Source organism: Poecilia formosa, unplaced genomic scaffold, assembly GCF_000485575.1.
Source record: "Poecilia formosa unplaced genomic scaffold, Poecilia_formosa-5.1.2 Scaffold98, whole genome shotgun sequence".
In the NCBI taxonomy this organism is placed as follows: Eukaryota; Metazoa; Chordata; class Actinopteri; order Cyprinodontiformes; family Poeciliidae; genus Poecilia; species Poecilia formosa.
In genome coordinates this window covers 1,807,327-1,820,048 of record NW_006800037.1, presented here as the reverse complement: position 1 = coordinate 1,820,048, position 12,722 = coordinate 1,807,327, and the positions used below count along the sequence as shown (strand labels likewise).

Genomic DNA, 12,722 nt, shown 5'->3' with positions numbered 1-12,722 from the left:
CAGTCTGTAGGATCTTAGAAATATAACAATTAGCAGAATCTAATGCGGATAACATGACGAGGATCCGTCAAAACTGTGGTTGCATTTATAGCTAAATAAATCAGGACTGTAACACGAAGCTCAATTCACGTTCCACACATTGATCTGCTACATGATGCAAATTGTAGCCCAAACCCTTTTGGTTCCTTAATCTAAGCTGCATGTTCTGGAAGCACACAGTCTTAACATGGTCTGTTCACTAATTGAAAAATAGATATTTGTTTTATTTTACTACTGGCTGATTACCGGTGAGGGCCAATCCTGATGGAAATCCATCCATTATGGCCGCCAGTCAATATCTTGGTGAATTTCTTTAAACTAAAAAAAAAAAAATTACACAGTGATTTTTTTTTCTTTTTTTCTTCCTCTATCTGAATCAATTATCTATTCAAATAACTTTTGACCTTTTATCTTCTCCTTCTCAAACCCTTCCCCCTCCATCTCCTGTTTCCCAGATCTTCTCCCTGGGTTACTGTCCCACAGGCGAGTGGCTGGCTGTGGGGATGGAGAGCAGCAACGTGGAAGTGCTGCATGTGTCCAAACCCGACAAGTACCAGCTGCACCTCCACGAGAGCTGCGTCCTCTCCCTCAAGTTCGCATACTGCGGTACGCGCACAAGCACAAGCACCAGCACAAGCATTTTATTTTATTTATTTATTTTATCCTACATTTATGTATCTTCCAAGAGCAACTTGGAGACCAGTTGTCCCTGGACTCCTGGTAACGTGCTGCGCTGTGTGTTCCTGTTATTTCAGGAAAGTGGTTTGTCAGCACAGGAAAAGACAATCTGTTGAACGCATGGAGGACACCATATGGAGCGAGCATTTTCCAGGTGAGAGTTGAGCTCCGTGGCTGTTTATCCTCTACACAAGTTAGATGCAAAACAATATGCAGCACATCCAAATCCAAATGTTCATGTTTGGACTTTTGATTTGGGAATGGCTCATATGTTTATATTATTGATGACACATTTATATGTTCAGCCTCCAAACAAAAGAAAGATGGAGACGCATTTTAAATCGAAAAGAAAACTGCTGACCTAAGGCGACTTTTACAGGTTTATCAGAGGGTGCAGGATGGCAAACCTCAATACACACACACACACACACACATACACAGAAGCAGCACCCCTATGTCATAATTTCACCTAGTCCAGGTGTTCCATTCCAGGCTGATGGTGAATCACGCATATGCAGAGATGCAGTATTTTTAGCTGAGCCAGTACATCTGTGTGTGAATGAAATGAGAGAAGGGAGATGAAGATCCATTTAAGCCGAGTATTCTCTGTGTGTGTGTGTGTGCGTGCGTGTGTTTAGCAGTGTGGCTGTCATATTTGTGTAATCTTCTGTGGGCAGCAGGGTTGGCGGCTCCTGTCTCTCTCTATGGACCGAGAGGAGAAGGCAGGCTATCTTGCTTTGTTATCCAAATGCCAAACGTTGCTCCTGCCAAGCAGCTCCCTCCTTTCAGCATGTTACACAGAGCTGCTCTCTCTTCCCCCTCCTCCTTCCTGCTTAATGCTGTCTTTTTCTGTTTCTGTCTCCTTGCGTCTCTTTAAACCCACACTCATCTCCTGATTGCATGTTTTTACTCCCCCCCTCCCCCTTGGATTTCTTTTTTTTATTATCTTCCTCAGATTTATTTGAATCATGTCTTAATTTTTTCTCTGCTCTGCTCTTGTTGCAACTTTTTTTTTTAACATATCCTGCCTAAAATTTCTTCTTTCATCCTTTTTTTTTATTTCTTGCTCAGTCTTGGCAACACAATATTATTCACAAAGAGTACATTTTATCAGTCCTCCAAATATCATGGTTGTGCTGCAAAGCTCTGTGTTCTGCTTTTCTCCACAATTTAGAGATTGTGTTGTGTAATAAGCTGCAACAATATGTGCCTATTAAGTGAGGTACTTGTCTTTGATTAGGCTCTCTTTTTGTTTGTGTTGTTTTTAGCATTTATAATGGTGAATCATTTCAGGAAAAGCCAACAGGATATGTTATATAAGCACTGAATTACTGTTTTGTTTTGTAGGATAAATTAAATTATTTACTTGCAAGAACATTTTCCTGCGTTTTTAATGAATGTCGGACAGTAAAACAAGCGACCAGCAAACAACACAAACCTTTTAGTTTGTTTTATCCATCGTTTCAAGAGATTTTGTCAAACCGGTGACATACTGGGTGATAAATATTCACTGAAAGCATTTCACACACAATTAAAAAACAACAACATCATACTGCCTAATTTATGTCATCGACTGAACATGTTGATTCAGGAATTGATTGTCAACATGCATAAAAGATGGAAGCTGCCTTCTATAGCTTGAGAAGCGAAGCTGAGGAACCAGAAAGCTGCACTTATCATGTCCGCCAGCAGGGGGTGGGACTTCTGTTCCTATGCAGGACGTACTGCAAGTTATACAGCAAGGCATTTAGTTTCAGCAACTCTGCTTTCCAAACACTGACAAATAAATGATTGCAAACAAAGTTGGAACAGGATGCGGCTACGTAAATGTTTACACAGATTCTCATTCTGTCGTAGCCTCCTCAAATACTCTGGATAATAACAATTAGGTCGTTATTACAAATGTTAAACTTGTTGGCCTACATGCAGGTCGCTGTCTGGTGTAAAGCTTTGTGCACAGCCCCTGGCTACAGCATATGGTGGTGATGCAGTTGGTCATATTTGATGGGAAGATGAATGGAGCTAAAGACGGAGCAAAGAGAAAACTGGTCAGAAATGTCAGCCTGCATTAGCAGGTGGTGGATTTTATAAAGTTGAATGAGCTAAACTTTCCTTTTAACATCAGGTTTGTGTGATCCGCTCTTTATTTATTTTTTTCTGAGAGTGTGTTTACTCCTCAGCTAGCAGGGACCAGAAAATACTCATTTACGCTTAGCATTCAGCTCAGACGACTTAACGCGGTCATTTTTGTCTGTTTACTAAAATGTATTTGATTTAATGGGAAACAACTATGCAACACATTCCTTGTTTTCTAAAAAAAAAAATGTTTTAGTATTCTCTTTTTAGCAACTTTTATAAATTTTACCAATCTAGGTTGAATGTTTATTTGTTTTCCCCATTTTGTCTTTGCTTTTGTTTCCTTTAAACTGTCGGTGCATTTCTTCCTTCTGGACTTTTTTTTTTTCCCCCGCTTCCTGCTGTCTCGCTCTAATATGAGGAAACCTGTGTTAGATGGTCTCTCCCCTGTGCGCCGATGATTGACAGCCCCGCTGCGCATGTAAGCGGGAGAGGGCTGAGGAGTTTAGAGAGTCAACAGGAGCGGGAGAGGGAACGGGGAGGAGAACCTGTGATGAATAGAGGGAGAATGAATGATGATGGAGCAGTTTTAGACCATCCGAAACCAGGTGCACAGGTCCTACTTTCTGGCACAGGGTGGGGGGAGAAAAAGGAAGCAGTGCGTGGAAGCCGTTGGACTTCTTCAACCCGCCCTCAGAGAGGCAGCATTTCTCTAGAAAGGAGCAGGCGAATAAGTCGGCATCCAGGATCTGCGGAGTTTGTCTGTTTGGAGATAATTGCCGACTGTTTTGAAATGCAAATATGTCTCGTGTGGTGGAGGATTAACCGTTGAGTCTTATTTTAATTCTTTCCTCATTTCTCTCTCTCTCTCTTTTGTGGGTTTCTCCCCATCTGTCAACGTTCTTCTCAACCACTCGCAGTCCAAGGAGTCCTCATCTGTGCTGAGCTGCGACGTCTCCCCAGATGACAAGTACATAGTGACGGGCTCCGGCGACAAGAAGGCCACTGTGTACGAAGTGGTGTATTAAAGAATAAGCGGACACGGGAGACAATAGGATGGACAGAGGCTTTTCTTTATTTCTATTTTTTGTTTTTGTTTGTTATGCATCAACTCCGCTTGATTCTCAACACCGCCAAACGTCGCCTTCATCTTCTCGTATCATCAGCCCTAAAACTTCATCACTGCCCTCTTGTTTTGCTGTAATATAAGCTGCTGTAGTTGTTCCCAAATGTCCCCTCACCTTCCCCTTCCTCCACCCAGTCTAAGCTCGTTGAATGAGGCATGATAGCGGAGAGAGAGACGGACAGAATGAGAAACGGCAAGATAAGGAGGACAAAGGGAAGAGGGCGGTGGAGTGTAAAGATAAAGTTGTGAGGAGAAAGAGAGGAAAAACGAGTAAGAGAGCGATGGAGCAGAAGGAAGCGACATTAAATGGGGGGTTCGGGGGGGGCGAGGGAGGTAGGGTAATTAGGGCTGTTTCCTGATTAAGAGCTCAGTGGAAGGGAGGCCCCCAGAGGAGGCGTGGAGCGGCACGGTGGGAGCGCCAGCCAGGGGCACTGATACCACACAATCGATTCATTAGCGAGACAGTGGAGGCCTTAATGAGGCTGACGCTGCAGCTCCATCTCCCCAGCGAGAGGTGTCAGGAGCCGGGGAACGATGACGCGGCGAGATGCTTCAGATTTCCACATAAACCGACACGAAAATCCGCCCAAGACGCACAGAGCCGAGAGTACAAACACTCCGTTACGTTTCCCTGCCCTCCCCCGACTCCCGCCGCCGATTGAGGTAAACGTGAGACAACGTGCCGAGCACCCAATTACACATTCATCCCAGCGCCCTCCCCTGTCTTTCTGCCTAATATCTATTTTATTTTTGTCTGACAAAGGCAGCAGCCTAATGAGCAGGGGAGTCGATGGGATTCTCCCAGGGCCCGGAGACACAAACAGAGAACATCAGCCGATCCGTTGCCTCTAATTCCTCCGGATTGTTCTCCTGACATCCAGCGCCGCGCTCACTCTCATTAAAAGGCGCTGTCAGCTAGATGAAGTAGCAGCACAACCAAGCTCACTGTGAGGCACACTGGAGGGCAAATTAACACCATGCGATTACACCATCATCAGTAGCTAACTAAGCAGTGACTAATCCAATTCCTTTCAAATTTTATGCAACTAGTTGCTGTTTTCATTTCCGCATTTCTTCATCTCCATCCCTGCTTACCTGCTCTGATTAAACCTTGTCCTATAAGCCATTGGTTGTCATTAAATTAGAGTTCAAACATTTTAAACACGTCCACAAATCTAAATGAATGCACCACTCCTGTGTCTGTAAACTAAATGTGAAGTTGGCAAAGTCCACTAACTGAAAACAGAGGGGGTCTAACGCAGCGGTGTTATCTGCACACAGCACACTGTGTCCAGCTAAGATCACCAATTAAAACGCTGTATCTTGTTTGTTTGATCCTTGGAAATGCCACAGTGTGAAAATAAATTGCCACTTTTCCATGGTCTGAAGCGGTTGCCGGGACAACAGGTGGCATTGCAGGAAGTCTGCGGCTGTGCCCGAGCAAAATCTTGGCACCAAAAGGACCCCCACACGTCGCTTTTTAAACAAATTTGAGATGCTGCTGAGCAATGAAGTTGTTTGAAACTTTCTCTTGTTCGCTCATTACCTGTTGCATATTCACTATTTTTAAGTCTAAAGCTTTTGTTTTATACATGCAAAGCTAATCAAATTCCGTTATGTTTTATATGTGCATTATATTGACATTTAAGTTTTACATAAATAGACACCGGTGCCTAAATCTGAGGTAATGGGAAGTATGATTTTGCTGTTTTCAGTGGAAAATGCATTGTAATCAACATAATCTGTCTTCATATCACAGACACTGAACATGAGGACAAACAGCACCCTCCATGTTTATTGGCACTCCTGGTAAAAGTGTATAAAAAACATTTTAAAATGTACCTTTTATCGTAGTAATACACTGAAAAGTGTTGAAAACCGTTTTTTTTTTTCCTTAATTCAGGAATAAAATATCAAAATGTGCTTGCCAACCCTTACAGTATCTGTAAATGTCTCTGAAACATTTCCCATTGTATACATTTTACATTTTTATTTTAATTGATACAAATTTTGTTTTATTGGGTTATTGATATGAGACACAAATGTCCTGTTCTCCAGAGATTTAGTATACGCGTCTCACTTTAATGTTCCCGTCTTTCCTAATTTGAAGAGTGATTAAGTTATAAAATCGCTTCAAAAATTGCTACTAATCTCAAATTGTCCATATTTACAGTCAGACCAATACTTAAAAAGCTTAAAACAACTGGAAATGGGACAAAAGACCCATGATTATCTTGCCCACAGACAATGAGGGAAATGTCAAAGGGTAAATCATGGTCACTGCTAGAAAGCTGCTGAAAACGGTTAATGCAAACTGATGCTACTGCAGTAAAACATTAATTTATTCCAAGATATTTTTTTACTCATTTCTATAAGTGTCAATAATTGTGGAGGGTGATGTAAATCATACGTTAATATTTCTGAAGAACTGCTGATCCGTGTCAGTTTTTATGCCGTGTTTCAAAAGATAAGTTTAATCTGTTTTGCTGTTTAGACTCGACAACTTGGGTTTTAAATATGCCATGCTTTCTACAAAGTCTCCAAAATCCTCTGGGTTGGACTGAGAGGGAGACACACCACTTCACAAGTCAACCGTTTGGAGGTTTTTACTGTGCTGGACACTTGATCACTTCCCAATAGTTAGCAACCTGAGCTGAGGAAGCACGTTGATGCTAAAGCATGTTGATGCTAACATGCTTCCTCAGCTCAGTCCGTCGCAGTCGGCTGTTGTAGCAAAGGCCTCAGCTGTATGTTACTTTTACTGTACCACCAGAATGGGAGAATAAATGAACAGAACTGGTTGTGGGACACCACCACTCCTTTATAGCAACTTTAGCAAATTTTGAACAGCTCTAGTTTTTTTTTTCTTTTGATTTCATGAAGCTGCAACTAAAACTTTGAAATGTGGACGGGTTTGATCTGTTTTCAGTACGTGCTAAAAGCTAACCACAGTTAGCCTACAGACATGTATTGTAATGAGCATTAAACATATTTATTTGGACTTTTCTACTTTCCACATCACTTCACATATTCCAAAATAAGAAAACTATCAGCGCTCTCCATTTCTGTAGAGCCTGTGTTTAGAAATAAAAGGCACATTTCAATTTCTTCTATTAATTCACTGCACCATTTCATTATTTTTTTTTTATGACTAGTGATTGCTTGTCCTGTATAATATGTTTATGTACTCGGGTTGCCTGTGGCTTGTTTTGGGCTCAGAGGGGGATACGTACATATGGAGATAGATAATCAAGGGAACACAGGTGGGATGTATTGAAAACCTACCAAGAACTCCACTGTTTGTTGTTTATTCTTTATCCCCTCCTTTTCAAAAGTGGTAGTAAGTGTACTTGAGTCTGTTTCTTAGCCCTTATGTTGTTTTCAGCTCCTACTTCTTTTGATTCGTGCCCGTGTTCAGCAGGCACTAAAGATTTGCTATGAAGGAGGCTCCACTTTCACTGCATGCTTGTTGCACTAAAGCTGAGCTGCTCAAAAGGCAAAAAAAAAAAATCATATTTTATACAGTGGCGATCCTTAACGGTCCTCTTTTCAGAAAATAATAAAGGCGGTATGCAATTTTGTTTACCTGTATCCAATGTTAGAAAAGTTTATCTGTGTTTTTTAGCTGCAGCGCTGAAGCCGAACATGAGAATCATGAGGGCCTTCTGCAGAGTCAGAGACGTTCTGTACAGCTTCCTGCCTCTTTTTTTTTTTTTCCCTCTCTGTCCAAAAGCCCCAGGTAGCCATAAATGACTCTCACGTACACACGCTTGTATGCTACTCAAAACGATGCTGTATAATGGCTATGCATATGGTGGTCTAGCGTCAGTATTTGGGACATTGTATTTGATACTTTGTTTGAATTAATCAACATTTCCCTGCCCCACCTGTGCTTCTGTTTCAACAGTGTAAAAAAAAAACAAAAAACTTTTTTCTTTTATGGCTTATATTAACTTTTCTGTTTTGGAAAGCCAAGGAACTTTCTTTTTTTTTTTTTAAATGCACTGTCTTCCCCTCCTTATGCGTTTTTTTCCTTGTGCTGTACAACAAATGCTATCTGTGAAGAATAAACCAAACTTGTGCTCATCATTTCAGGTGTCAAAATCTTTCATTTTCACTGAATAATTAACAAAAATGTCAACAGTTTGTTCCACGCTGAAATCTTTACGTTATAAACAGGGTTTAAAGCACATTAGCAGGCTAACGTGAGAGTCAACAGTTTCCTTTAGCATTTTTTTAATATAAATATTTAATTACTACTGACAAAAACGATGCAAGTATTTGCTTTATATATCTAGCCTCACAGCTGTGGTTTGGCTTATTTTCACTTAGTGCAGAATTTGAACCAGGTTGAACTAAACCTACGTAGTTCAGGGTAGAATGTATTTGCAAAGGTTTTTCATCTTGTACACAAAAGTACATATTCTCTGTGCCATAACACTGCTGAGCGTGGTGTTCCTTCAGCAAATGGCATGGTTTACACTCTATATGCTCCAGTTAACAATCAATTACTGGTCGACAGTCATTACAATAATCGATTCATCACGATCAATCTGATTGTTTCGGGCCATGATGTCGTCGGGAACATTTAAAGCATCTCAGCGGAACATTCTCCATGATCACTGAAAAGCGTCCTCTGGAGCATTATCATAACGAGTTCAGATCCAACACACACTAAGCACAAGCCTCACCGTGAAAGTCTGAGATCTTACAGCGGCAGCGCCATGAACGATAGTTCATGCTGTGTGTTTAAATCCCAAGACAATTCCTCCCCCCTCCGCCCACCTCACCTCTGATCCTCCAGACAGTCGATAAACTCGGAGATCCCTCTGAATGAGAGAAGCGCAGTCATCACAGGAGAGAGGAGGCAGCGCGCGTTCACCTTCAGCAGCCTTCATTTCTCATCTAAATATTTCTAAGATGCTTTCTGACACCATGCTGTGAGAACACGCTGTTCTGGCTGCTAGGGTTTGAACAAATAGGCAACAAATGCTTCCATTTTTTTTTTTTCCTTCTTTGCACAGTTTGAAACATCCAGATGAAATCTGCCAAAAGCCTGACTTGGAAAACTTGTGCTAGTGTGCGATTATTTTAATTTCTTCCATCACAAGCGCACACACACACACACACACACACACACACACAGGCAAAGGTCAAGAAAACAAACAAAAAAAAGCAGGACACTGTTGGATTTTCAGAAGCAGATGCTCAAATCGATGTTCTAAAAGCAACATGAAGTCAGAGGACAATCTCCTTTGCCTTTAGAGACCTTTATTTACATGTTCATGGATCAGAATGGTAGCTATGAAAATACAGGCCAGTCCATCTGTATGTGCCCTAACAAATACAACGAAAGAACATGAAATACTGAATGAAAGACGCGCTTACCCTGAACCACAAGAGAACGTGTCGTTTGAACCGACTTCCAAGTCTTTGTATTCGAGATCGTTTTCCCCAATTTTAAATGAATGAAAACAGTCCGATTCTCTGGATGTTTCAGAGGAAACCAACTAAGCCCTGTTCTGTCACGTATACATGAAAAAAAATGTTACAATCATGATGCTGAAATAAAAAAATAAAATAAAAAAAATAAAAAAAAGGAAAAGCAAAAAGTATCTGGAACGTCAGTAGAGCACCCCGACATGTGCTGTGTGCCGATCAGAACTCACACAGGGCCGGATGACTCCGGCTTGGACCCCCGTCAGGACAGCTCTAATTAAACCTCCTCCATTCAAATCAGTTCAACTGTTTGCAATTAATCCAAAAGGGGAAAAAAAAAGAGAAAAAAAGAAATGTTTTCTTCTAACTTCTTTTGCACTACAGAGGTTTTATTTTGTTTTGTTTTCTTTTTAAAAAAAGAACAACAAAAAAAAAAGAAAAGTTCTTTGGAGGAATCCCACTTTAGCGTAGCTATAGACTAACCAGCTTTCTCAGAGCATTAAACACCAAAGTTTATTTTCCAGAGATGTGACTTTGCGTCTCCTTGCTTCTCTCTCGCTCATTTCTCACAAACGCGAACAAAACGACGAAGTACGAGTTGAGTGTCTCTTGCTCTTCACACACCGCCGACACCCTGTACAGTCACTGGTGCAGGGAGGGGTGAGGGGGGGGCCTCGACTTGGCCCCCTCCTCCCCCCGGGGATCGTTAGCTTTCAGTGAGGAGCCAATCAGAGATCAGTAAATGACTTCATAGACTGTGGCCTTCTTGTCCCCAGAGCCGGTGACGATGAACTGGTCATCAGGTGAGATGTCACAGCTGAGAACTGATGAAGACTCCTTAGACTGTGCGGAGAGACGAAGAGGAAGAGGAAGCTTTACAAACTACAAGGTTTAAAGAGAAACTGAAGCTCTCAGGTTTGCTGAGTCAAATCTATTGTGTCCTGTGTGAAAATAAAACAGATTCTACCTGGAATATGCTGGATCCGTAGGGCGTCCGCCAGGCGTTTAGGAGGTTATCTTTCCCCGTGCTCACGAACCATTTACCTACAGGACAAAACACACACTGCTGTCATGTCAGCAGATAAAGCCCCATGGGGGGGTGAGCTACGGATGGTTCCGACCGGGAGTAAAATGGGTTTTTACCTCCCTGTGATTAAATACCCTAAAGTAGTGCTACATAGTCAATGCAGGTTTTCAATGTGCGTGCGCGTACCGCAGTATGCGAACTTGAGGGAGAGGACGCAGCTCTCGTGGAGGTGCAGCTGGTACTTGTCGGGTTTGGAGACGTGCAGCACTTCCACGTTGCTGCTCTCCATCCCCACAGCCAGCCACTCGCCTGTCGGACAGTAACCCAGGGAGAAGATCTGGGGCGCACAGGGAGGGTGATTGTTTTTATTTTTTGTGTCATTTATAGGATGCTAACTTCAGGTAGCAAGAGTCCTGACCGAGTACCTGCGAGGTGAAGTCATGCTGCTGCAGCTGCCGGCCCTCTCTCAGGTCCCAGCAGCGGACCGTGTTGTCCAGCCCTCCCGTCCAGAGCTTGGTGCCATCATTGGAGATGTCGATGCAGCTCGCTCCGTCTGTGTGGCCCTGGAACTGCCTGCACAAAAAAGGACATAAAACCCATCAGGCATCAGTGGGGGTTTTTTCCACTAAAGTAGTTAAAATGTGACAGAAGGATCGGTGCTAGGAAATCTTAAGGTTTCTATTAAAATTATTATTTTTTTTCCACAATTAGCAGCCACATGACCCAGATCATGTCAAGTTGAACGTTTCTTTCTGTAAATATCTGATCCTCCTCCTGTTGTAAACTCTCTGCAGTGCAGGGAGACGGTTCATCTACATGAATTACAGGATTTTTCTCCCGACTGGAAACACATGCAGTGACACACACACACAGAAAAATACAATGAGACTGTATGAAAGTCTGGTTACATCATTCGCTCAGACTTTTATACATTTGATGCTCTTGTGGCCAGTGATGGCATAGTTACTTTGAAAAAGTAACTTTAATAAGATTATTGATTACTCTTCAAAAAGTAATTTATTGACTTCACTGACTACTTGATTTGGAAAGTAACTAAGTTAGATTACAAGTTACTTTATCAGTTACTGTAAGCACCTGTTTTTGCCAATACTTACTTAATTGCAAGTTATTTTATAGAACAATGGAGATTGTTTCATGTTTACAACAGTCCAAAATATAAACTTGAATAATTTTTGTGTGCTCCACAAATGTCTGTAAAACTCCAAGTAATAGCAGCACACAGTGATTTGAATAAGTAACTTTAATCTGATTACTGGATTTGAAGCACAGTAACGTGTTGGATTACTCGTTACTGAAAATAGTGGTAGGATTAGAGTAACGCGTTTCTTTGAAATGCATTACTGACATCACTGCTTGTGGTGCAAAGTGACAGAAACAGAAAGAGGCGATACGTTTCCTAAATTTTCTATTCAAGCTACAGAGAAATGGTCATGAATATCTGCATAAATGTGTGGATTAGCTAACCTATTATGCCTTCCACTATATGAGATCCGGTTACATTTTGGTGCTGTCAGCATTTTAGATGCATGAGGAGATAATATCAGGTCATCTTTCCTGAAGCTTGTCAGTTTATAAACTAAAGGATGGGTCCTCTGGGAGCTTGTCCTGGAGGTTTCCTGACTGTTTTATGAGCAACAGATGCTAATAGCTGCTGCAGCACTGCATGTAGATAAACAGCTGAACATGCAGTAGCAGAAATGTCTCCTGCGGATGACTTTATGGCTCGTCTTTTCTGGAAATTCAGTGGTAGAAGATTTAAGACTGCAGTGCTAATGTGGGGAAAGAAAATGGTTCTTTGGGAGTATTTACCCCGTGCTCTAATGGTAAAACCATTAATAACCTGGCAGGAACTTTACAAATTACACTTTATAGAGTGAGACAGAACCTCAGCTGAAAACCAGAAATCTGCCTTTTTAAAGTTGATTTTACCAGAACTCTTCCTCCCCACTTCACCAGCGCCAACTTACTAAAAAACTAATCTGGGTATTTTCTTAGTTTCCATCTGCTCTCCTCGTCCGACTGAAACCGTTTCAGACTGATCTGACGTTTCTTGCTCCTACCTGACCAGCGTCTGGTTGTGCAGGTCCCAGACGACGATGTTGCCGTCGCTGCAGCAGGAGAAGCAGACCTTGTTGTCGGGGGAGATGGCCAGGGCGTAGCAGGCCGGGGCGGACGACGTCAGCTCCGCCTTGATGCGGGGAGTCGGCGTGGCCAGATCCCAGATGGACAGCGTGCTGGCCTCGCCTCCGACGATCAGGGTCCGACCGTCAGACAACAGCTTGCAGGAGCGGATGTAGTTATCCCGGTTCTGATCGG

General features: G+C 42.2%; 2 protein-coding genes across 8 annotated transcripts in view; one reads left to right on the top strand and one right to left on the bottom strand.

The window, feature by feature from the left end:
* Positions 1 to 8,008, top strand: part of tle2b (TLE family member 2, transcriptional corepressor b) — a 101,480-nt gene extending 93,472 nt beyond the window's left edge. For all 5 annotated transcript variants that reach the window (XM_016674626.1, XM_016674627.1, XM_007558752.2 and 2 more), the window contains exons 18-20: positions 495 to 645; positions 795 to 871; positions 3,714 to 8,008. In XM_016674626.1, the coding sequence (XP_016530112.1) occupies positions 495 to 645; positions 795 to 871; positions 3,714 to 3,821 (336 nt within the window). In that variant the 3' untranslated portion in view covers positions 3,822 to 8,008. The remainder of the gene's footprint in view (positions 1 to 494; positions 646 to 794; positions 872 to 3,713) is intronic.
* Positions 8,009 to 9,170: 1,162 nt separating this feature from the next.
* Positions 9,171 to 12,722, bottom strand: part of tle2a (TLE family member 2, transcriptional corepressor a) — a 49,956-nt gene continuing 46,404 nt past the window's right edge. For all 3 annotated transcript variants that reach the window (XM_007558749.2, XM_016674623.1, XM_016674624.1), the window contains exons 16-20: positions 12,467 to 12,714; positions 10,811 to 10,958; positions 10,572 to 10,722; positions 10,326 to 10,402; positions 9,171 to 10,201 (exon numbers count right to left, since the gene is read on the bottom strand). In XM_007558749.2, coding sequence (XP_007558811.1) covers positions 10,094 to 10,201; positions 10,326 to 10,402; positions 10,572 to 10,722; positions 10,811 to 10,958; positions 12,467 to 12,714 — 732 coding nt within the window. In that variant the 3' untranslated portion in view covers positions 9,171 to 10,093. The remainder of the gene's footprint in view (positions 10,202 to 10,325; positions 10,403 to 10,571; positions 10,723 to 10,810; positions 10,959 to 12,466; positions 12,715 to 12,722) is intronic.